Below are 26,752 nucleotides of genomic sequence, written 5' to 3'. Positions count from 1 at the left end.
TTCAGATACTTTTCCATTACTGGGAGGCTCAAAAACAGCAAATTCACAGATACAGTGTGAGTGAGTGCTGGGAAGCCCAGCAAACCCGTCAACTTTGAATTTTTTTGAGTTGAAAATGGACATTAAGAAGGAAGTCCATGTGGCTGAACTGTGCTTTTTCTCAACAGGACTTTCTAGGAAGGATAAAGTCAGTGGGCAGAGCAGTCTTAGAATCCCAGGGTCTGACAGGTTTCCACTTGGCAGCCCCTTGCTCTGTAATTTTCTGGATTAACTTTCTGAACTTCCACCTCCTGAGGGCCAGGGGCTAATACTTCAGGGACTAATACTTCCTTTCACAGTTATTCTGTTGTTCAGTCACTCAGTCGTGTCTGACTCTTTGTGACCCTATGCATTGCAGCATTCCAGGCTGTCCTTCACCATCTCTCGGAGCTTGCTCAAAACTCATGTCCGTTGAGTTGGTGGTGCCATCCAACCATCTCAGCCTCTGATACCATCCAACCATCTTCTCCTGCCCTCAATCTTTTCCAGCATCAGGGTCTTTTCCAATGAGTCGGCTCTTTGCATCAGGTGGCCAAATCACAGTTACTCTGAGGTTTAAGCGAAATAATATAAAGAAAACATTACTATATTGCCTGGCACATAATAGGTCCTCAGTAAAGGATCTTTTCTTAATTGAGGTTTAGTTGATTTACAATGTTGTGTTAATTTCTGCTGTAAAGTGATTCAATTATACATATATATCTATATACATTATTTTTTGCATTCTTTTCCATTATGATATATCATGGGATGTTGAATATAGTTCTCTGTGCTGCACAGTGGGACCTTGTTGTTTATCCATCCTATATATACTAGTTTGCATCTGCTAATCCCAAGCTCTCAGCCCATTCTCCCCACAGCCTTGGTAACCACAAGTCTGTTCTCATGTTTTGATTCTGATTTAAAGGATCTTTTTGTGTGTGTAATTTTGGTTGCTGTTTTGTGACTGGGTTGATGAATATGCTAAAATATGTCAATAAATGATATTTTTTTCCTTGTAGGAGTTCAGTTTTAGAGCACCTTGTCTGATTTTATTGATTCACTACAGGTACAGGCATCACTGACTCAGTTGACATGAGTTTGAGCACACTCCAGGAGATGGTGACGGACAGGGAAGCTTGTCATGCTGCAGTCCATGGGGTCGCAGAGTCAGACACGACCGAAAAACTGAATAACATAGAGCATTTGGGGTGGATATTAAAGGCCAAAGAGTAGACTTAACTTCGGGGGTTTTCAGGTTAATAGAGTAGGCATAGTAGACAAATGTAGTCAGCTAAAGAATATCAAAGGCTTGAGAGAAAAGGAAAGGGATATATTGAGTCAGACAGATCTTCTGACCCAGGTGTTTATTTTGTCTTAAGACAGTCCATCAGGAATACCCGTGGGGAGAATGTAATCCCCACATGAAACTGCAGAACTTCAGGACCTATAGCACCTCCGGCTGCTTGCAGGAATGCAAAGCGTGGCACATCAAGAAGCAGTGCGGATGTCTGCCTTTCCTTCTTCCTGGTAAATAGAGGCTGTGTCCCATTCTGTAACTCTTTACTTAATCTGAAACATGGAAATAAATGTATCAGAAAGCTGTTTCACATTCTTAAGAAATTCTATGCTGGAAAGCCATCCACCTGACAAATAAACCTCCTAGCAGAGATGTCTGGAAAAGAAAAGAGCCTTGTGTTGTGTGAGCCGGTCCCCAAATCTGATTTCAACATTTTCAACTGGGTGCTCTTAAGCTGCTCATCAAGATTTTCTCAGTTTGAAAGAAACAGTAGATCTTCTTACCAATGCTTAATATTTCTTTATTGAGACCTTTTTGTTGTTGTTAGAAAGACTCTGTAGTCTCCCTTTGCATCCAGTCTGAAATGCTTTCAAAACCACAGATGTCTGAGCCAAGCCCTGGACAGGGCATTGGAGCAGGGTGGATGGAGCTGGCCTTGCACTTAACTTCTGCAGCTCCTGGAAAGAAAGGAGCATCACGTGTATCCAACCCGCGTGGCCTGACAAGTTATAACAGGGATGGAGTGAGTATGCAGGTGATCTCAAAACTGCTTGACGCAGAACTCACTCCATGTAATAGCTGGATATTTCTATTCAGATTTCCTTCACCCCATTCTCCAGTGTATTTATGAAGAAGTGTAGAGTGATTTAAGGGATGAAACCAGTCTGATCCTACAAGTTTACCAGTTCCACACATGATGGTCCATCACACATCACATGCGCACACACACACAGACACTCACGCACACCACACATACACTCACACATGGATATGCTGATGTTGCCCCTATAACAAAGGTTGCAACTTGGCAAACTGCTCCTCGGAAATTTTGAGCATCATCATTTCCTTCTTTCTAGAATTTTTATTTTTGGTCTGTGGCTCCTGCAAAACTGGCATTCTATAAAGCTGCTAACTCTGGCTCTGATTCTCATTCCTAATTACAGAAAATTCCGAAGTTACAGGAAAGGGTCTAAATTGATATATGAAAAATAATGTTACAGTTTTAAAATGTATCATTTGTGACAAAATAAAAAAAAATGAAATAACTAATAAGAACCAGACACTAGGCAAAATGAAATGTAAAACACAAAGCAAGACATTTGCACAAACTTTGGGGTGCTTATAGAAATATATCTTATTTGATTTGATCCTTAGTTATCCCTGTAAGTCTGCTTACAGATGAGGAAACTGAGATTTACACACATTAAATGAACTAGCTGAAGAACTCCCTCTAGCAAATTGTAGAGGCAGTTCTAGAAACCAGCCTTTCAGAAGTGGGTCATTTCCAAAATTTCATCCTTCTCGATGTGTGTATGCTCAGTCGCTTGAGTCATGTCTGACTCTTTGCGACCCTATGGACTGTAGCCTGCCAGGCTCCTCAGTCCATGAGATTCTCCAGGCAAGAATACTGGAATGGGTTGCTGTGCCTTCCTCCAGGGGATCTTCCCCATCTGGGGATTGAACCCGTGTCTCCTGCATCGCAGGCAGACTCTTTACCACTGAGCCACCTAGGAAGCACATTGTTCTTGGGATTAAGAAATATCATTCAAGAAGTAAGCCACAGTGTGGTAAAAGACACTTCTTGCAGACTCAGTGTTCAAGGTAGAGTTTTCTTTTTCATTTTCACTTCTTCACAAAGCACGCTTCCCCCTTGTCAGCTGAACTTCTCCACAAACTGTAAGTGACACTCTCTCTTGTTTTCAGGACCATTGAATAAACATTGAGCTCACCCCAGAGATAGATGGATTATAGCAAGAGACAAGTGCTGCATTAAGGTGCAAAGACTGAAGTTTTAGAATCAGCCTGGGATGAAACCCAGCTCTGAACGAGATTGACTTTGTCCCAAGGTTCACAGCAGGTGCTCCACAGAGAGTGCTACTTCCCTGCCCCATCCTACCGCCAGATAGGCAGCCCCACCAGGTTCATGGGTTTATGTATATTTAAATCAATGGATATAGGGAGCTGGATAGAAGATGAAGAGATAAGTCTAAGCCCCCTAATTGCTTAGGCAAGCCACTTTCTGAAACTTGGTTTCTTCATTTGTAAAATGGTGGTTTGCTCATCTTACAATTACCAGAGAAAACAATGAGATGACAAATGTAAAAGTGAGTTCAAATTCCAAAGATATGAACAGTTGAAAATGATTATTCTTATTTTCAGTTCAGTTCAGTTGCTCAGTCACATCCAACTCTTTGTGACCCCATGGACTGCAGCACATCAGCCTTCCCTGCCCTTCACCAATTCCTGGAACTTGCTCAAACTCATGTCCATCAAGTCAGTGATACCATCCAACCATCTCATCCTCTGTCATCCCCTTTTCCTCCTGCCTTCAGTCTTTTCCAGCAACAGGGTCTTACAATTTTAAATGATGTGGACAAATGGAACGAAACATGGAAGGATACAAAAACATTATTTTCTTCCTCCCAGTGTGCATTTTCACTGGGTATTGTGTTTTCATACTAGTTTTTGCAAAAGGATAGATGGAGAGTGTTTTTGTCATTATTTCACTCATTTCATAAAATGGAAAGTCTCTATATTTACCGTTTTTATTTTTAAGGAAACGGGATAGAGTGTGACCTACAAAAGTTTTACAACTGTGTGTCTCCTATACTCGGTAAGTGGCTTAATTTCTTTCTCTATTTTCAAGACTTAATGAAAGTTGCTCAGAATCACACAAGACTTTAAATCATACTATAGATAGTTCAGAAATGAAACAAGAGAGACTATAAGAGGTAGTTATTCAATGTTCTTAAATTTAATAACGATAGCTTACACAGTAAAACACAACGAAAAGCCTTTCTTATTTCATAATACATCTGAATCAAAGATATGTACTATCAAAGTGACAATAAGAGAGTTGTAGTTTTTACTTCTAATTTTTTTAAACTGTAAACATTTTTATAATGAAAGTAGCTTTGTTGGGTTTTCTTATTACATACATGAAACACACTTGTTGTGATTAGTTCAAACATTACAGAATAGGAAAGAATCACTTGAAAATCAATAGAAATAGCATCACTTTGAAAATTACTGTCACAATTTAGTTGACCATTCTTTTCCTCATTCATTTCATTATATGTAACTTATATATAAATGTGTATGGATAGTTTTTACATAAGTGAAATCACAACATACATGACACATATACTGGGGACAACTTCCTCTTAAACAGTGTTTTTCACTTATTTATCTCTTACCTTAACTCTCAAACAGTGTTAACACTCCAGTATGTTCTACAATAATTCTCTCCACAAATATAGTTTTCTATTTATGATTTTAAGTCATTGGTTATTTTATTAAAATGGAATCATACTATATACCCTTCTATGAAACTTGCTTATCTAACCCATTGCAGAAATATCTCTAGGACAACAGGACTAGATTTCAGAGACTCCTTTTAATGGCTGTAAAATATTTCGTGGACTGGGCATGGGTAGAAAAGATCTGATATTTTTAAACAGATTTACAAGCTGAATATGCAGAAGTCACATTACTAAGTGAGGAGTTAAAGTTAAATTGTCAAATTTCTTGTCATTTTCTATCCCTGAAAAAGGATGAATGTGAAGTTTGGGGAAACATCATGCATGCAGTTACTTCTTGGGGGAGTTTTATGGGAAAATGGGATCAGAAGAGTGCATGGGTGTGTGTATGTGCATGTATGTGTCTATGCATGTATGTGTCTGTGCATGTGTGTGTAGGGAAAACGTGGAGGTTATTGCCAGTCATCTTTCAGAACCAGGGAATGCCTACAAAAGTTATGCTCAGAGGAGTATCAACAGGAGAATCTAGAAAACAGGCCCAAATTTGGTCCTTATTCAAGGTCTTGGTGAAAAAAGGGTTCACAGGAAAGAGTTTCAGTAACAAAACCACGAAGAAAACAAGAAGTGGAACATTTGCTGAAAGCAAAGAGCAGTGAGATGTGCCCAGGCACTGACTGGTCCAAAAATGCCTGTGGGCAAACACCACTCCCTTCCCAAGACTCACTCACATGGGTGGTGTATTGCTGAGAAGCCAGAGGACAGACTGAAAGTCACTGCATCCCCAGACCCGAGGACCTCAGCACCCCACGCCACATTGCGCACCATCTTTATTGAGACAAGCCCGAGAATACATTTGGTTTAAACCTCTGTCACTCACTTTCAAGATGATGTTTCTAAGTTCCTCTTGAGGTGACGTAAGGTCACAAAAACTTTCCATCTTTTATCCAAATGTCTAATATCTTATGAAAATAAGCCCAGAGACTTTCTGGTAAAAAATTCTTACTTCTAACAAAGATATGAATCCAGTGACACCATGAATTCAAGGTTAACCCCTAAGATTTCTATAGTCTTCTTTGCTGTATTTGTACTAAAATGTAAACAGAATATAAATACCACTTGTTAAGAAAGCAGTGATTGAACTTGTTAACCACTGTTTTAAACATAGGGGTTTCCCTAAAGGCTCTACTGCAAAGAATCCACCTTCAAGCAGGAGATGTGGGTTCATTCCCTGGGTCAGAAAGATCCCCTTGAGAAGGAAATGGCAACCCACCCCAGTATTCTTGCACATTGAAAGTGAAATGATAAAATTTTTAAAAGCTCTGTCGTCCCCACTGTGAAATAATCTTTTTCTCCAAATATCTTGTCCTAATTTTCACCTCAGACCACATTGAAGTTAAGGGATTGTGTACGGTGGGAACACACAATTCCAGCTGCCCTGTACCTTGTGAAGAAACAGAATACCCTGCGTCCATTTCTTATTCTACTTTTCCGAGCCAAAAAGCTTTGAAATATCTTTCCAAGAAGTTGAATCAAAGCCAGCAATATATCAGGTATTTGTTTCAGCCTTGTACATTATTTCTAATTAACATACATATTTTCTTTACTTTCAAAGACTCCAGGAATGAAATTCTGATCAGTCACAGGAAGCAAGGGCTGACAGCAGTGAATCATCAATGAAAGCCTAGAATTTTAAAGGTAGAAAAGAGCTTGTCTTTCAATCCCTTAACTTAATTGAGTGAAAAGTGAAATGAGGACTGAATAATTTGCTTATAATCTTACACTTTTGGCCCAACTGGGGAAGAATGCTAACATGACTGAAAACATGAAAATCCATTACCTATACATTATAAGTGCTTCCCTGGCAACTCACTGGTAAAGAATCCGCCTGCAATGCAGGAGACCCCAGTTCAATTCCTGGGTCGGGAAGTTCCCCTGGAGAAGGGATAGGCTACCCACTCCAGTATTCTTGGGCTTCCCTGGTAGTTCAGATGGTAAAGAATCCACCTGCAATGCAGGAGACCTGAGTTTGATCCCTGGGCTGGGAAGATTCCCTGGAGAAGGGAACGGCTACACACTCCAGTATTCTTGCTTGGAGAATCCCCATAGACAGAGGAGCCTGGCAGGTTACAGTCCATGGGGTCATAAAGAGCCGAGCGACTAAGCACAACCACATATATTATAAAGTTTGGGTCTACTAACAACTGTATTAATTAAAGGGAATACAAATTATCCTCATTTTACAGAGGAGGGGAGTGAAGTTACTGCATTTCAAGTGAACTGTCCTGTGAAGGTCATTAGTGGCACGCAGAGAATTTATGCCCCAAACCTATAACTCTGGTCTCTATATATTTTCCACAGAGACACATCACTACAATTTTGATGAATTAAAGATTATATTAGGTCTCCTTCTGCCATATCACTCTCCTATCAGAAATAACAAATCAAACTTCATAAAAAATGTTTTAAAAATCAGGCAACATCATAACATTTATCTTTGTATTTTATTTATATTTTTAAGCTGAGGACCTGACATATCAACACAGTATGTTTGGTGTTTGTATTTAAGTCTATTATAATAAAATATATTAACTAATTAAAAGCGGATTTACTTTTGCACAGCCAAGTATCTGACTTTGAAAGCATATTTCAGGTTTTAAGCTGGTATGTGTTTTAATGAAACAAATAAAAAAAACATTCTCCTAGTATAAATTCCTAGACAATAAAATGATCTTTCAAATCAGGAAGAAAAAGTCTTTTCATTAAGGTGGGGTTGATAGATTATCACTTTAAATACTTGGATAAAAAGATAGAAAGCTAGAAAATTTGCAGCTATATCTTTGTCAGCACTCCTGTCTCTAAAATAGATGCCTCTATTTCATTTTAATATGGAAAACTGATGTATTTGTAATATTGTTCCTATTATACTTAGCTGTGCCTAAGAAGAGCACTTCATGTGATTTTTTGGCTAGAAAAAATCCCCTGGGCTCCCTGTTTATCATGCAGAGGATGTAGACTTTATTTTAGAGACATATTGGTGAAGTCAGAAAAGAAACTCATTGTTATACAAAATGACTCTAGAGAACATTGTTGCTTTTTCTCCTAAAATTTATATTATTGTAAGTAGCTACCCATTAACCTCATCCTATAACTGATACAGGGGGACCTTGCAGGCTTGTGACTAGCAGAGGCCAGTGCCAGGAGGGCTAAGGCGAGTGGCTGAATACAGCTGGACTCAGGGCTGTCCAAATCCTAGACAGAGCCAGGGGTTAGAAATCACACATATAATTAAAAATTTGCCTTGTGCACAGAGATCAAAAATCGAAGAGTGGTTAATCAGAAAACATGAAGAGTTTGTTGTTTAGTTGCTAAGTTGTGTCCGATTCTTTCACCACCCCATGAACTGTAGCCCACCAGGCTCCTTTGTTTATGGGACTTCCCAGACAAGAATACTGGAGTGGGTTGCCATTTCCTTCTCCAGGGGATCTTCCTGACCCAGGGATCGAGCCTGCATCTCCTGCATTGGCAGGTGGATTCTTCACCACTGAGCCACCAGGAAAGACCATACAGTTCATTAGGAAGGCAGATATAAAAGCTTAGCATCAGTAGAACTTAAAGCACTCTTAATTTAATCATGAAGTGTGATGGAGGTGGCACAAACCAGCCCCAGACTACGACCAGCCTGGAGCCCCAAGTGGCAGTTGCCGGATTCCATCAAGAAGGAGGTGAAAAGATTAGCCTGATTGAAGCAGGCACTATGGAAGTGAATTGTGGCTGAATTTAGGCCAATTTCATTAGCAAAATAATTTTTTTTGTGTGTTTAATTGAATGAATTTTCAAGTAAAATTTGTATAAAATGATTTGGTTTATAGAAAAAATTATTCATCTTAATTAATCCAGCACTAAAACTTAAGCATGTGGAAGCATTTTTTAGTGTTTTATAAATGCAATAACCACTATTTTTTCTTTGAACTTCTTACCCTCATTAAAATCCAGATTTTATTTTATAATTGTGCTTCTTGACATAAACAAATATTCTTGGATCTAGATTCTGAAAATTTTTCCTATCACCATGAAATGTAGATTCAACGAGACCCAAATCACCAGCAAGTTACTCACTTTGGAGGAGCTGAGTAAACCTTGTGATATTTTTATAGGGGTTTAATTTATCTTCTCTCAAAAACACAAATGGATAATTCTGGGAAATGGCTCTAAGTTTTGTGCTTGGGAAATTAAACAGTATTATCAGTTTACATGCAAATTTGGATCACAAAAAGATTGCAATATTGCTAAAATTTCTCACCTTCCAAAACAACTTTATTATTTCCTTCACTTTGGCTGTTGTTTTATTATTGGCAAATATCATGATACCCCTTGCTTAGCTACTTAAACACAGTGCATTCCCCTGTTACCCAGCGTTAAGCCAATGGAAGTTCAGTAAACATATTAATGATACATTTTGAATTAATTCTATTTGGGAATATTGATTTCTAAATGGTAAACAATAAGGAGAGTGATTTACAACCATGCCTCTCAGATATTAAAAATACCACATAATTCAAGGAATCGCTGCAAATAGAACCTATACTTTTTTCTTTTTTTTTTAACTTTTTATTTTATATTGGACTATAGCTGATTTATAATGTTGTGTTAGTGTCAGACGTACAACTGTTCCAGTTACACATACACACGTATCTATTCTTTTCCAAAATCTTTTCCCATTTACATATTATATTACATAATAGGATCTTTCTTTTTTTTTTTTTTTTATTAGTTGGAGGCTAATTACTTCACGACATTTCAGTGGGTTTTGTCATACATTGATATGAATCAGCCATAGATCTTTCTTAATGAAACTATTGTTGCATATGAAAACCAACAGGTAGTTGATTTTTACCTCAGTTTAAAAGACAGAGAGGTTAACTATTTATATATCTATTAATTCATTGTTTTCTTCTTTGATTTGTTCCCTTATTTGTCCATTTCACAAATTGGAAATGAGTGCCTTTTGTGTGTCAGTATTCCAGAGTCTTCTAAAAACTAGAGATACTTCTGTGCATAAAAGACAAACCCCTGCCTTGCTGCACGCATGCCCTGTGGAGTGAAGATGGTCAATAAATATATGGGGCAACCAGCCACAGTGCTGAGTGCCTGGGAGGGGAAGGGACAGAACAGGAGTCAGAGTTGGGGAGGGCTGGTCTCAGCATGAAGGCCTGAGATCAAGTAAGATTGTCCTGGCAGGGTGACAGCTGGGCAGACCCAGTGCTTCTCAAACTTATCAGTGTCAAGGTCCCTTTACAGTCTTCAGAATCACTGAGGAGCCCAATGAGTTCTCCTTCACGTGAGTTTTAAGTATCAACATCTGCCATATTAGGAAAGTAAGGTGTGACTTCTTAAATTTAATGATTCACTTAAAGCAACAATAATGAATGTGCTATACAGTAACATAAGTAAAACTTTTTATAAAGATTAACTGTTTTCAAAAAAGTTTAGGAAGAGGAGTGGTACTGTTTTAGGATGTGGTAGGTTTCTTCTCGTTTTTGCATTTACTCTGCTGGGTTATGTTGTTTGGTTGGAGAACATGAAGGAAACCTCACATGAAACAGATGTATAGTTCAAAAAGGGAGGCCTGTTTTAATAGCCTTTATAGATAATTGTGATATTTTTCTTTGATGATACATCAAAAATCAACAAGACTAGCTTCTTTCATTTTAACTGCAGTATTTGTCTTGTGATTTGTTCAGAGGAACTGAGGTCAACTCTTGACTCAACATTTGTTGGCACTGTTGAGATCCATGCTGCCATACATGCATCAAGAGGGAATGACAAACGTACTTATTGTTCACACAATGACACTTTCTGTGAACAGAAGGGCAGTCTCCCAAGCACAACTTTTCCTGGTTTGTGAGAGAACAAGGAAAGGCATCTGGCTCTGCCTGACCTTATAGTTTTGGGGTAGGACTTGGACAAATGATCTAAGATGAGGGACAAGGTCTGTGTAATTGAACTTTCCCAGGTGCCAAAGGGGGAAGAGCATGGCTTTCTCATCAGTTTAACTCTTTGAGGACAAGAAAGGGGCGGGGTGGCATTTGAAAGCTGTCAGCTCCGAAATGTCAAAACATATCAGTGAATTTTTCATATTCAATTCTATTTATATTCACTGAACTTGCACTTTGAATGGGTCTTTTATTTGTGCATGGTTTGGAACATCATTTATTGAATGTTAGAAAAATTCTTTTAGCTATGCACATTTTCCGAATATCGATACACTTTATTATATAATACACATTGCAATGTAATACCATTACTTTTCCTACCATAAAAGCCTTTTAAAATTGAGTTATCAAGCTCATCATAGCAGACATAAATTTTCCAAAATTTTAACATTAGCATAAAAGTTAAAAGCTTAAAATTTATTATTGACCTCAAGTCTTATCAGTTGTTCTCCTTGATGCAACAGGCTCATTTTGTTTATTATTGTGAAAATCTCTGCAAAATTTCACATTTTTAAGAACCATAGTTTGTCAGCCATTCTTTCAAGTTAAAATGGTGTTCTATATCAAAAGTGGCTACTGCAGCTTTCTTGAAATAATCATCATAGTGGAAATGTTAAATAACATGTCAGTATTTTATGAAAATAATTTTGACTTTGTGAACTTCCAAAAAAGATAACAGGGACCCCTAGGAATCTGTGTGGACTTCCCTGATTGCTCAAGTGGTAAAGAATCCACCTGCAATCCATGAGGTGAGGGTTCCATCCCTGGGTCAGGAAGATCCCCTGGAGGATGGCTTGGCAACCTATTCCAGTATTCTGGCCTGGAGATTCCCATGGACAGAGGAGCCTGGCAGGCTACAGTTTATGAGGTTGCAAAGAGTCTAATACGACTAAGCAGGCACGCACACTAGGGATCTATGACCACACTTTGAAAATTGCTAGGCTTTAAGGTGATATAAGAGCTGGTCTCAATATTTATGGGGAAAAGCCATTTCAGGAAGGAAAATCGCATGTCAAGAAAAGTCCTAGACGGACAGCACACCTTGTACATGGGTAGAATAGCCTGGAAATTGGTGTGGCAGGAGGCAGAGTAGATGATAGCCAAAGATAGCCAAGATTCAGTCACCATGAACAGGTCAGTGGTAGACAGAAATCTCATAACACCACCGAAGGCTAGTCTCTGGGGAGCTCTCAGCAGGAAAGTGATATGATTTACAAGTTGCGGAAATATTGCCCTTGGTTCTTGTGTGAAGAGCAGAGGGTGAGTATCTGTTGAGATGGAGTACACTAAGGTCAGAAGCAGAAGGAGAAACCAGAAAGCGATTGGAAAAATCCAGGTGAGGGATGACGGAGGTTTAGGCAAAGGTGGTCTCAGTGGATGGGTGAGAGGTTGGATTCTGGGTATATTTGAAAGTAAAGCAAATACTTACTGATGTGCAGTGTTATTGCATTACAAATGAGGAAATATCTAAAGTTTGACTTGGAATATTTGAAATATCTGTTGAACATCACATAGAATACCAAGAGGCAATTTGATGTATTAATGGAGTTCAAGGTGGTGTCTGGGCTGAAGATGGTGAAGGTACATAAGAGTTATTTCAAAATAGTTATTTAGCCACTCTGGCAGCATATAAACATTTCCAGAAAACACTGAGAAAACAGCCTCTGCTCAAAATACTAATGATGTAGGGTAAATGACTACCATTTATTAAAAGCACAACATATGTAGGTTCTGTGCCAGTTCTTTGCATGTATTATTTAATTGCTTCTTGCCACAGCACTGAAATCCTGATTACAGATGAAGCAACCAAGACTCAGGAAAAGCAGGTGGTTTCTCCAGGACCACATAAGTCACAAAGAACAGGACCCAGATTTGAATTAAAGTTAGGCACACACTCAAACATTTGTAAATCATATACTCACTAGATATTTACATTTAATGTGTTTTTTTCAGTTTCTCAGGAATGAAGCACAGAAAAGTTCTTAGGTCAGGAGAAAAATTATTTTCCCTAAATACCAACATGACATGAATGAGTTCAAACTGAAGCTATTGTGATTAGTACTGCACACAATGTCATGTCTAATTCAATACTAAACAACCTCTGAGACAAAAATAAATACTACCTTTATCAAATGGGAATTAAAAGACCATTTGCCAAACCTCTGTCTGTGCCTGTGAGGGCTACCATGTCAGAATAAAGGCTGGGAATAGAAAAAGTCAGCTAAGACTGTCAAAAAAGGTGCTCAGAACCTCTCCTAACACGGGGGGAGCCCAGGGCAACAGAGGGCAACATCAGTTCAGTTCAGTGCAGTCACTCAGTCGTGTCCAACTCTTTGTGACCCCGCAGCATGCCAGGCCTCCCTGTCCATCACCAATTCCTGGAGTTTACCCAAACTTATGTCCATTGAGTCGGTGATGCCATCCAACCATCTCATCCTCTGTTGTCCCCTTCTCCTCCTGCCTTCAATCTTTCTCAGCATCAGGGTCTTTTCAAATGAGTCAGCTCTTCGCATCAGGTGGCCAAAGTATTGGAGTTTCAGCTTCAGCATCAGTCCTAATGAACACTCAGGACTGATCTCCTCTAGGAAGGACTGGTTGGATCTCCTTGCAGTCCAAGACTCTCAAGAGTCTTCTCCGACACTGCAGTTCAAAAGCATCAATTCTTCAGTGCTCAGCTGTCTTTATAGTCCAACTCTCACATCCATCCATATATGACTACTGGAAAAACCATAGCCTTGATGAGATGGACCTTTGTTGGCAAAGTAATGTCTCTACTTTTTAATATGCTGTCTAGGTTGGTCATAACTTTCCTTCCAAGGAGTAAGTGTCTTTTAATTTCATGGCTGCAGTCACCAGCTGCAGGGATTTTGGAGCCCAGAAAAATAAAGTCAGCCACCGTTTCCACTGTTTCCCCATCTATATGCCATGAAGTGATGGGACCAGATGCCATGATCTTTGTTTTCTAAATGTTGAGCTTTAAGCCAACTTTTTCACTCTTCTCTTTCACTTTCATCAAGAGGCTCTTTATTTCTTCCTCACTTTCTGTCTTAAGGATGGTGTCATCTGCATATCTGAGGTTATTGATATTTCTCCCAGCAATCTTGATTTCAGCTTGTGCTTCTTCCAGCCCAGCATTTCTCATGATGTACTCTGCATATCAGTTAAATAAGCAGGGTGACAATATACAGCCTTGATGTACTCCTTTCCCTATTTGGAGCCAGTCTGTTGTTCCATGTTCAGCTCTAACTGTTGCTTCCTGGCCTGTATACAGATTTCTCAAGAAGCAGGTCAGGTGATCTGGTATTCCCATCTCTTTCAGAATTTTCCACAGTTCATTATGATCCACACAGTCAAAGACTTTGGCATAGTCAATAAAGCAGAAATAGATGTTTTTCTGGAACTCTCTTGCTTTTTCAATGATCCAGTGGATTTTGGCAATTTCGTCTCTAGTTTTTCTGCCTTTGCTAAAACCAGCTTGAACATCTGGGAAGTTCACAGTTCATGTATTGCTGAACCCTGGCTTAGAGAATTTTGAGCATTACTTTACTAGCGTGTGAAATGAGTATAACTGTGCAGTAGTTTGAGCATTCTTTGGCATTGCCTTTCTCCGGGATTGGAATTAAAACTGACCCTTTCCAGTCCTGTGGCCACTGCTGAGTTTTCCAAATTTGCTGGCATATTGAGTGCAGCACTTTCACAGCATCATCTTTCAGGATTTGAAACAGCTCAACTGGAATTCCATCACCTCCACTAGCTTTGTTCATAGTGATACTTCCTAAGGCCCACCTGACTTCAAATTTCAGGATGTCTGGCTCTAGGTGAGTGATCACACCATCGAGATTAACTGGGTCGTGAAGATCTTTTTTGTGCAGTTCTTCTGTGTATTCTTGCCACTTCTTCTTAATTTTGTCTGCTTCTGTTAGGTCCATACCATTTCTGTCCCTTATTGAGCCCATCTTTTCATGAAATGTTCCCTTGGTATCTCTAGTTTTCTTGAGGAGCTCTCTAGTCTTTCCCATTCTATTGTTTTCCTCTATTTCTTTGCACTGATCAGTGAGGAAGGCTTTCTTATCCTTCCTTGCTATTCTTTGGAGCTCTGCATTCAAATGGAAATCTTTCCTTTTCTCCTTTGCTTTTCTCTTCTCTTATTTTCTCAGCTATTTGTAAGGCCTCCTCAGACAGCCATTTTGCTTTTTTGCATTTCTTTTTCTTAGGGATGGTCTTGATCCCTGTCTCCTGTACAATGTCATGAACCTCCGTCCATAGTTCATAAGGCACTCTGTCTATCAGATCTAGACCCTTAAATCCATTTCTCACTTCCACTGTATAATCGTAAGAGATATGATTTAGGTCATACCTGAATGGTCTAGTGGTTTTGACTACTTTCTTCAATTTAAGTCTGAATTTGGCAATAAGAGGTTCATGATCTGAACCACAGTCAGCTCCTGGTCTTGTTTCTGCTGACTGTATAGAGCTTTTCCATCTTTGGGTGCAAAGAATATAATCAATCTGATTTCGAATGTGGTCCACTGGAGAAGGGAATGGCAAACCACTTCAGTATTCTTGCCTTGAGAACCCCATGAACAGTATGAAAAGGCAAAATGATAGGATACTGAAAGATGAACTCCCCAGGTCAGTAGATGCCCAATATGCTACTAGAGATCAGTGGAGGAATAACTCCAGAAAGAATGAAGAGACAGAGGCAAAGCAAAAACAACACCCAATTGTGGATGTGACTGGTGATAGAAGCAAGGTCCGATGTTGTAAAGAGGGCAACATACTTTAGGTCTAAATATTTTAAAGGTACAAAATAAGATACCAAACTGTTTGGTAAAATATGGTTGCCCACCTACCTTAAGTACACAGTCAAAATGACAAAGTCAAAAATATCAGTGGAAAACACAGATTTCTTTTCATATGATTGAAAGTTGGCACATACCAAAGATAGATAAATTTAATTATATTGCACATGTTTGAGTGTGGACAATGTTTATATGAGTAACCAAAAAAGAGGAAGTAATTAAAAAACTGAAAAAAAAAAAAAATTGGGCTGACAATCTTGAGCTCAATTAACTCTGCTTTATCCCCAGGGAGAATCTTGTGAACATTGAAATAAACTATAGTGACTTAAACTATAAGATAACCCAGCAGCAAAAAGCAGTGAGTGTCTCTGAGTTACTTGGTAAGTTTTATCTAGCTGTTCCTCAATTTTTTTTTTAATTTCTCTGTTTTAATTGGAGGCTAATTACTTTACAGTATTGTGGTGGTTTTTGACATACACTGACATGAATCAGCCATGGGAGTACATCTGTCCCCCATCCCGAACCCCCTACCCACCTCCCTCCCCATCCCATCCCTCTGGGTTGTCATGGCGGACCATCTTTGAGTGCCCTGTTTCATGCATCAAAGTCAGACTGGTGATTTATTTCACATATGGTAATATACATGTTTCAATGCTGTTCTGTTAAATCATCCCACCCTCCCCTTCTCTCACGGAGTGCAACAGTCTGTTCTTTATATCTGTGTCTCTTTTGTTGTCTTGCATATAGGGTCTTCGTTACCATCTTTCTAAATTCCATATATATGCATTAATATACTGTATCAGTGTTTTTCTTTCTGACTGACTTCACTGTATAGTAGGCTCCAGTTTCATCCACCTCATTAGAACTGACTCAAATGCATTCTTTTTAATAACTGAGTAATATCCCATTGTGTATATGTACCACAGCTTTCTTATCCATCTGTCTGCCGATGGACATCTAGATTGCTTCCATGTCCAAGCTATTGTAAACAGTGCTACAATGAACATGGGGGTACACGTGTCTCTATCAATTCTGGTTTCCTTGGTGTGTATGCCCAGCAGTGGGATTGCTGGGTCATATGGCAGTTCTGTTTCCAGTTTTTTAAGGAATCTACACTCTGTTCTCCATAGTGGCTGTACAAGTTTGCATTCCCACCAACAGTGTAAGAGGGTTCCCTTTTCTCCACACCGTCCCCAGCACTTATCGTTTGTAGACTTTTTGATGGCAGCCATTCTGACCAGCGTGAGATGGTATCTCATTGTGGTTTTAATTTTCATTTCTCTGAAAATGAGTGATGTTGAGTATCTTTTCATGTGTTTGTTAACCATCTATATGTCTTCTTTGGAGAAATGTCTGTTCCTCAACTTTTAAAAAATTTCTATCAGTTTATTTTCCTTTCATATTTAAGGTTTAGCTTATCAACAGAGAAAAATAATCCATGGTGCTTGTCACTCACTTGTCATGTAAATTTGACACTTTTCCAGTTCCTGGACATGTCTCCAGCAAATGCACCAGGGTACTCACAAATGAGGCAGGGTTCACTGGCTTCCCAGGAGGCGTAGTGATAAAGAATCGCCTGCCAATGTAGGAGACTCAAGAGACATGAGTTCCATCCCTGGGTCCAAAAAATCCCCTGGAGAAGGAAATGGCAACCCATTCCAGTATTCTTGCCTGGAAAACTCTGTGGACAACAGAGGAACCTGATGGGCTACAGTCCATGGGGTTGCAGAGAGTCAGACATGGGCTCATGGTCACTCAGCATCTTCCTTCACTCAGATGTATCTAACCTGATGTTTGGGTTGAACATCAGTGTCACTGATCTCTGCACCAAATTCCACCCAGACTGGTCTGCAAAGAATTTGAACAAGTAAAATCTGCATTTAAGTTACAACCACCACCTGCTCATGCTCCTCCATCATTCAGTCCTTGGCAAACTTAACTGCTGAATTCCAGATCTCACTGTCTCTCAGAGGAGGTTGTGGAACAGACAGAAGAGGAATCAGAATCAGGTTAAGCAACCTCGGTCAAGCCCTAGTGGCTGAGCCAATCTCCTCAACACAATGCAGAATCCTCAACGCTCTTGTATGGGCCACTCTGGTAGCTCAGCTGGTAAAGAATCCGCCTACAATGTGGGAGACCTGGGTTCGATCCCTGGGATGGGAAGATCCCCTGGAGAAGGGAAGGGCTACCCACTCGAGTATTCCGGCCTGGAGAATTCCCTGGACTATCCATGGAGTCACATAGAGTTGGACTTGACTAAGCAACTTTCACTTTCCCTTTCATACTCAATCCATCTCCAGGCCTTACAAAAATAACATTGTCCTAAGAATGGTTCAGGGCAAGGAGGAAAACATTAGTAATGTAATCTATTTACAAAGCCAGTGCTTGAGGAGTTAGATTCACAGAGACAAAAAATAGGGTGGTGGGTGCAAGGGACTGGGGAAGGGGGCAGTGATGAGTCAGTATTTAACGAGGACAGAGTTTCTGCTGGGGAAGATGAGAAAGCTCTGGAGACAGATGCTGGTGATGATTTTATGACAATGGGAATATACTTAATGCCACAGAATTGTACACCTAAAACTGACTAACTTGGCTAATTTTATTCTATATACATTTTACCACACACATACAAAAAAAAAAAAAACAAGCAATAAAGATTTACAGATGCTTAAAAACTTGTTAAAAAGAAGGCAGTACTGTGTTCATACATCTTAGTTCAATGAAATACTGCAAATGCTTACAAAGAAATTGTTTGGACACTTGAGGTCATAAACTGCTTGGAAATTTGTTTCTGGAAAATATCATTAACCAGTAAGGCTGTCCTAGTGTCCAATTTCTGTTCTCCATTCTGTTTTCCACTTAGAAGTGAATTTGTGATTGTCTAGAATGTTTTATGAATTTGCTGAGATTTAATACCCTCCAAAGTCCTTGAGTTATATTTTTGGAAATAGAATTTATGTTTTCTTTCACTCTCTTTTTTGAGATAATTATGTAAATGTTACTTTAAGATATTATTTATTGCTACCACATTATTTATGCTAAACTTAATACCATTAGCTCATATTCATATATCAGCTATTATTAACTTTTTAGCTTCAAATAATTTAAAATCTAGTAATGTTTAATTTGTTTTTTATGGAATATGCATGATTTATTCACTTTCTTTATTGGCTTTATTACAGCAGATCTTGGTGGTCAGCTGGGCCTATTTTGTGGGGCCAGTGTGATTACAATTATAGAAATTATTGAGTATATATTCACCAATTTCTACTGGATATGCATCTTGTTCTTGCTGAAGATCCCTGAAATGGCCCAGGGCACTCCTGCACCTCAGAATCACCTGGTGAATAAGGACAGCATCGAGGTATGCTGATGTCCACTTAGGACAAAAGCACTTGTTCTTCTCTTCATGATACCTTCAGATTTACTCACGGCTTATTCACTGCTTTGTAACTTTATGTTATAGTCCTGGGGATAGCTATCTTTTTATACATATTTCATCTCTGTCTGTGTCTTTAATTACACATACATATTGATTTCTATATTAAAAAAAGAAACAGGCACTGTCTTGGGTTTTTTTCCACCATGGAATTAATCAATTAATTCCCAGCACCCAGAACAGTAGAGATTACACAGTAGGCATTTCAGAAATACTTCTTAATGATTGAAAGCTTGTGCAATAGAAAAACACACTCTTTATGATTAACTACATAAGTTAGACATGATAGATAAACTATATTTGAGGAGACAAGATACTTCTTTATTCAGAAAACAGCATATGTAATTTGTGCTTTACAAAATTGCTGAGAGATTTTATTTTGGGGAAAGTTCAACATGATTTCTTTTCTTTTGTCTGCAAAGTCCTATTATATAACTGACTTTTGGAGGGACAGTGTCTATGTCTTGTACAGGTGGATACTTAGAATAAATCTATTTGAAAGTAAATTTGTAGTATATTGGGAGAACACAGTGTTTATCCCTAATATTTGTGTATACTTCTTTATCCCTAATATTTGTGTATACTTCTTTAATCCCTAATATTTGTGTATACTTCTTTAATCCCTAATATCTGTGTATAATTCAAGATTTGCTGTGCTGTCATCACCCCTCAGGCAGTTATTCTACTCTTCTCTTTGTGAGTCTGTTACTAAATGCACCATCTAAACAGCATGTGGCGGGGGGGAGTGGAGGGGGCACCCCTGGAGGCCCAGTGGTAAAGAATCTACCTGCCAAGGCAGGAGACATGCATTTGATCCCTGGTCTGAGAAATTCCCACATACTGTGTAGCAACTAAGCCAGTGCACCACAGCCATTGAGCCTGTGCTCCAGAGCCCAGGAGTGGCAACTACTGAGTCCCAGAATCACAACTACTAAAGCCCGCACATCCTAGAGCCGGTACTCTGCAGCAAAAGACGCTAGCGCGATGAGAAGCCTGCCCACTGCAACTAGAGAGTAACCCCCATTCACCACAACTAGAGAAAAGCCCGAGCAGCCACGAAGATCCAGCACAGCCAAAAGTAACTAACTAACTAAATTAAAATTTTCAAAAATAAATAAATAAACAGCACATGATAATAGGCCAGGTAAGAGTTGGACCATGTGTCTGAAAGGTACCATCACCCATCTGGGAAGCTGTTTTCTTCATTTCTTTGCTTAAATGATGAAGGGCAAATAGTCAGAGAGTAAATGCAATGGAATGGAGAAGAGAATGAAATGGAGAAGAGTCCTTGAGATGAATATTAATTTATGAGTGTTACTTCTTTGGGGATTGATGAAGGCAGCCACACAGAGATTTTTTGCTTTGAAAGTCAAAATTGTAACTCTACCCCTTGCCAAAAAAAAAAATAAATAAAAGACTAGTCCTTCTGAAGCATTTTAAATATTGTAGAAACAAGCAAATCCATGTTTGTGACATGACAGCCAGTAATGGGTCACCCTCAAGTGATACAACACTGAAGAGAGTGATGGTGGATGCAGATAAAGGTTTGAGTCCCTAATACAAACCTCGTCTTGAGAAGGGATGAAGCCATAAAGGAAGCTGAAGCTGTGGAAGGCAACATCCTGAAGCTGAAAGGACAGCTTGGAAGATGCAGCGCTGCTGCAGTGGAAGGCATTAGGGTGAACAAGAAACTCTGGGTTGGGGAGCAAGAAAGAAAAGCCATCTAATGATGTATTTATCACATAAGATAGAGGGCTTTGCCACTAGTGGCTTATCACTTAAATAAGTCAGTTTCACCTTTTGCTCCATTTTAATTTGAGAACCTCTAGAGTTGCCCAATTTCCATCCACAGTGACTACTGTAACTTTAATTAAAGCAAGAATCTTTTTGGAAGTATCAGAAAATGCATATATGCAGATTAGAGTCTTTGGTAGAAATCTAATATCGAATCTCAACATAAAATACTGAAAATTTAGGATTGTCAGTCACCACATGCAGCAACTACTTAGAATTCTTTCAGAAGTCAATTGTTCATGTGTTACCAGGTTTTGTTGAAGATATATCCTGCCACTGAGACATCTCAGTCCCCTCATAACTGCAACATCAGAAGGACTTTTCAATAAAGACAGAGCAACTCAGCCGAGTCACTGATGGAATGGAAATGGTACTCAGCGAGGGCATTTGATGGCGACTCTGGAGCACGTGGAGGGAAGGGAAGAAGAATATTGTATCCAAAACCAGTTTGTAGCTGTGCATTTAAAGCCAGTATGGAGGTTCTTTAAAAAACTAAAAATAGAACCGAGCATACACATTGCATATGATGTAGTGATCCCATTCCTGGGCATATACACAGAGAAAACCACAATTCAGATACATGCATGCCAATGTTCACTGCAGCACCATTTACAATAGCCAGGACATGGAAGCAGCTTATATGTCCATCAACAGAGGAATGGATAAAGAAGTTACGTATATACAATGGAATAGTACTCAACCATAAAAAGAACAAAATTGTGCTATTTGCAGAGATATGAATGGATATATATATGACTGTTATACAGAGTGAAATAAGTCATAAAGAGAAAAACAAATATGTTATTGCACATATATGAAATGTAGAAAATGGTATAGATGATGTTATTTGCAAAACAGAAATAGAGACACAGTCGTAGAGAACAAACATATGGACACCAAGATGGGTAAGGGGATGGAGTGGGATGAATTGGGACATTGGGATTGACATATATACGCTACTGATACTGTGTATAAAACAGATAACTAATTTCAGGGAACTGTTCTCAGTGCTCCATCATGACCTAAATGGGAAGGAAATCCAAAAAAGAGGAGGTATATGTATAGCTGACTCACTTTGCTGTGCAGTAGAACCTAGCACAACATTATAAAACAACTATATGCCAGCAAAAATTAATTTAAAAATGAACATGGTGTATAAAAATGATGCACAGAACTTAATATTCTGAGACTCAACAAGTAAATATTACAAATAAAAAATAAAGCCAGTAAACAAAATCTCCTCAATGGCCAGCTCCTGTTGCTCTATGCCCTAAACATTACAATCCCCTCTCTGCTATCGCAAAGCAAGCTGCCTGAGGTACTGAGGGAAAATTCTTAACTGAAAGTCAGTTTGGAAACCAGCCTCCCTTCATACTTAGAGGGTAACACTTTGGTTGCAGAAAGTAAAAGTGAGTCCACACAATGGGAAAACAGAAGGCTCACTGGGAAGATGGAGAAAGCAATGGCAACCCACCCCTGTACTCTTGCCTGGAAAATCCCATGGTGGGCTGCACTCCACGGGGTCAGAAGAGTCGGACACAACTGAGCGACTTCACTTTCACTTTTCACTTTCATGCATTGGAGAAGGAAATGGCAACCCACGCCAGTGTTCTTGCCTGGAGAATCCCAGGGACAGGGGGACCTGGTGGGCTGCCGTCTATGGGGTCACACAGAGTCGGACATGACTGAAGCGACTTAGCAGCACTGGGGAGACTGACCCTTGGGATTCCCACTCCAGAATAATATTTGGATATTTATAGATATGTGTGGCCAGTCACATGGTCCCACAATAATTGGACGATTAGGAATTTCTCTCAGTGAGGAAGGGAAATCCAAAATCCAGAGATTTTGGAAATCTCTGTCAGAATTCTGAAGGAGAATCAGAACAGCTTATGAGATGCCCGCCTGGAAGACCCCATGGCTGACTCAGAGGGAGCGTGGGATATGAAGGCTGAGGCTTGCTTGTTCTGGCCCTGGAGCTGGTTAATTGGCAAATGAATGTAAATGAGCACAGAGATGTCCCAGCTACGTAATAATAGGTAGGAAATTGGTGTATTCCTTTCCCATGTGGTCAGGCACAGTCCAGAAGACTGAGAGGAAAGGAACTTCTTTCAAAGGCTTTGGGTAAGATGCTTAAGGACAAACACTAGCAGGTAGATTGTTAAAATCCTTACCAGTAACCCTGGTGGCTTCAAAGTGGTTCTGACTGGAATAGGCATGATTTCTATCCTGGGCTGTATTACCCTTTGACTGAAGCCAGTCTCATCATTAAGGGTTTGATGCAACAGATTGTGCTTCTGTTTGATTCTACCCACTACATTTCATGGACCAAAGTAACACATCACTGCTGTCAACGCACCAAAACGGTGAGAAGCTTAATGCTGTCTGGTCTTACGATATTTCCTACCACCTTCAAACTGGACTCAAAACACTTTTACTCAAAGATGCAGAGGCTGTGATAGAGTCCTGAAGAGCTGAGCTGACACCATGAGGGACAGTGGGGGAGGGGCATCTTTGAGAAGGTTTCTTTCCCAAGAGCACAGGGATGAGAATGAAGGTGGAAGATGCTACGATCACACACTGACTTTCTCATCTCAAAATACTTTCCTTATTTTCCTGGATCTAGTCACCGCTCATCAAGGGTTGCACTCGTGTGTCCTGAAGGAGGGGAGCATCACTGTGCAAACAATTGACACCACAATGTCAATTCCTCTGAAAGTATAAATATCGCTAGGGGAACAGAGAAATGCACAGTGTGGCTCGCCTAGGACTGACCAGAATGCTGGCCCCCCGCTCATGGCCACAACGGTCCCAGAGCCTTGCCTTTGGAAGGTGGTCCTTAGGACTGGACAAAAGGGAACATTTCAGAAAGGAGATTTCTGCTACTTGCCTGACTGTGGGTAGTCTGACTGAATCTGAAAAACCAAGTCTGAGTTAAAATAGGTCAACAACAGACAAGGAGAGACTTGGGAGATGGGAAAGGAGCTTGTGAATACAAATAACACCAGGAAGGATGCTGTCGTACTTTCCCTGAGAGAAGGCTTGCATGAAAGAATTAATGTTCTTAATTCTCTCAGGAGCAGCAGTAGTTCATGAGCCAGGCAGATAAGACCCCTGGATTTGTTTTTCCTCTAAGACGGGAAAGTGACCTTAAGCCTATTTATAAAGTTAACCCAAAAAACTACTTGAGTTCATAGCAGAAGAGGTATCATCAACACCCCTTGGTGACCTGCCTGAATGAAGAGCAGGTTGAAATCATCACTGGGTTTTATTTTTCAAGTCATGCTTATCACACAGATGCTTTTACACAGCCATAGGTCACCGATGAGCCACCCAAAGAATCTTCAGAAATAATTGCACATAGAAGCTGAATGTTTGAACTCACAACCTCTGGGGGGTACTATTCATGTACATGCATAAAATATAACAAGTAGAAGTGTCACCAGTGGCTTAGATAATGTTGATCTCAACATCTTAAGACAGTAGGTACCTGGGAAATAGGACTTGGTGTGTTGAGCCAAGTGGTCCTGGCATTACTGGAAGATGCCTGAGAGTATTATGTGTAGACATAATACACTATTCATTTCTCTAAACCAGTGGAGCATTGTACTTGCCAACCATGCTGGGGAAAGGTTTCTATCTTTCATTAATGTCTTGACTACAATAAAACCTACTGTGTTAAAAGTACAACAGCATAAACAGAAATAAGCTACCAAGCCGTGAAAAAGACATGGCAGATCCTTAAATGCACATTGCTAAGTGAAAGAAACAAATCTGAAAAGACAACATGTTGTATGGTTCCAACTATATGACATTCTGGAAAAAGACAAAAATGTAAGAAGAAAAATCAGTGGTTTACAGGATTCAGGGAAGGGAAGGAAGTAACACCCAGAAGATTTTTAGAGCAGTGAAAATATTCTGCATGATACTGTAGTGGTGGACACATTAGACATTTGTCAAAATTTACAAAATGTTAAAAAAAAAAAAAGAGTGATCTCTAAAGTAAACTATGGACTTGAGTTAATAATAATATGCCAACATAGGTATATCAGTTGTAACATATGTATGCAAAACATACATATTAATGCAAAATGTCAATAATAAGGTAAACCAGAGGTAGTGGAGTAATGGGTGTATGGGAATTCCCTACTTTCCACTCAGTATTTCTGTCAACTTTAAACTGCTCAAAAAAATAAAGTGTATTAATTATTTTTTCAAAGTGCAGTGGTGAGGGGTGATGGAGACTCAGAATAGAGGGATGCATTTGTAGCATCACTATACACAGACCACAGTGTGACAATAATTTTCTGGCCAGAGCACTCTCAATTACCAAAGAACTGTCCCCACAGTACATTGAGTGAGTCAGAAGGCAGAATGTCAGCATGTCAAAATGATACCTGGAATCCTGTGTCATTGAAAATCTGTTTCTTAAAGATTAAGGTATGAAATGCTCCCGCAGTCCAGATGGACCTGAAATTTAGTGACCACTGGGCTCCTGTAACTCCTTTGTTCATTGGAAGTGCATTTTTTATAAAAAGAGATCTTTGTGGGAAAGTTTGAGACATGACATTGTAATATTAACTGAGTTATTTAGTCACTAAGTGGTGTCTGACTCTTGCAATCCGTGGACAAGCCTCTCTGCCCATGGGATTGCCCGAGCAAGCATACTGGAGTGAGTTTCCATTTCCTCCTCCAGGGGATCTTCCAGACCCAGGGATCAAACCAGAATCTCCTGAAGTGGCAGGCAGATTCTTTACCCGCTAAGCCACCACAGAAGCCCTTCTGTTAACTGAGATGTGTTATATAAAGTATATCTGAAGTTCTCCACAGCAGCTATATTTCATAATAAAAGATTTATGATTTACTTGTAAACCTTAAAATAAATGACACTTAAGTAAACTATAATCTCAGGATAAAGGTATGTTTAAAAAAAAAATAAAAGTATGTTTTCAGGAATTAACCTAAAACTCCCCACCGATGTCAGAGCTCATGAAATTAATTGGCCAGAGAAAGAAGTAAATTTAAGTTTGGAAGGGTAACCATATGCAGTTGAATTCCGCTATCAAAAGCTATTGGAATGTGCAAAAAATAACGGATTAAGGAAGGAAATGGATAATCCAAGTGGTTAAGGAATAGAAAAAAATTGTGAGACCTGTGGTCGTCGCTTGCATGTTTTGAAAGGGAATTCCTGCACTTCACTGGAAGCTGCAAGACCTGACAGTCATCAGTGTTTTAGTTACTCTGCTAATATGGGTTGACTATTATAGAAATTACTATGGTAAGAATGACAAGCAATGCCTGGGGAATGTGTAGCAAGGAGATGGAAGTGAGAATAAAGGATTGGTTCTGTGGCCTCGCCCCCAGCCTCAAGGATTAAATACCTTGAAAATTCAAGGGATTTATGGGAGTCAACTTGGCTCAGAGCAAAGTGTTAGGGACATTAAATGGAAGCAGCCTTGTTCAGGCTTCAGAGACAAGAAAGCGGAGCAGGCCTTTGACCTTGCTTCTGACCTACCTGGACACTGTCCTAACAGTGTACCTGATAGCGGGTACACCTATTATTACCAGTAAGATGAATGACAATATAGATAAGATAGGGAGCGGGTCTTGGAATTCTTGAACCTCTGGAGGAGGCCTGGCCAAAACAAGCTTGGGTCTTAGCAAAATCCTACAACTAGCAAGATAAAACAAACAGCATTGTAAAAAATATTAATGTGAAATCAGAGCTGCAATTTGCTTGCAAACTGATGATATCCATTTGTGGCCTGAGATTATAAGTGGGAACCCCCAAAACTGCAATTTTGAAGTCCCACCAGTGGGGTGGATGTACTGCCTGGGACCTTTTCTCAATGGGGACTCCAGATTGTTGTTACGCCAGGAAGTCCCAGCGCTGTTTAAACCTGGTTGTTAGTTGGCCCCAATTAGGT

At 39.6% G+C, this 26,752-nt stretch overlaps 1 protein-coding gene across 1 annotated transcript in view; it reads left to right on the top strand.

Annotated features, from left to right (window-relative positions):
• Positions 1–18,965, top strand: part of ASIC5 (acid sensing ion channel subunit family member 5) — a 38,832-nt gene extending 19,867 nt beyond the window's left edge. Inside the window, exons 6-10 of the mRNA XM_061140875.1 lie at positions 1,401–1,548; positions 4,095–4,151; positions 6,179–6,347; positions 15,881–15,972; positions 18,775–18,965. Of these exons, the coding sequence (XP_060996858.1) occupies positions 1,401–1,548; positions 4,095–4,151; positions 6,179–6,347; positions 15,881–15,972; positions 18,775–18,965 (657 nt within the window). The remainder of the gene's footprint in view (positions 1–1,400; positions 1,549–4,094; positions 4,152–6,178; positions 6,348–15,880; positions 15,973–18,774) is intronic.
• Positions 18,966–26,752: the final 7,787 nt, after the last annotated feature.

The sequence above is a fragment of the Dama dama genome, chromosome 5 (genome assembly GCF_033118175.1).
Source record: "Dama dama isolate Ldn47 chromosome 5, ASM3311817v1, whole genome shotgun sequence".
Classification (NCBI taxonomy): Eukaryota; Metazoa; Chordata; class Mammalia; order Artiodactyla; family Cervidae; genus Dama; species Dama dama.
The sequence above is the reverse complement of the archived record's forward strand: the minus strand, read 5'-3'. Positions and strand labels throughout refer to the sequence as shown.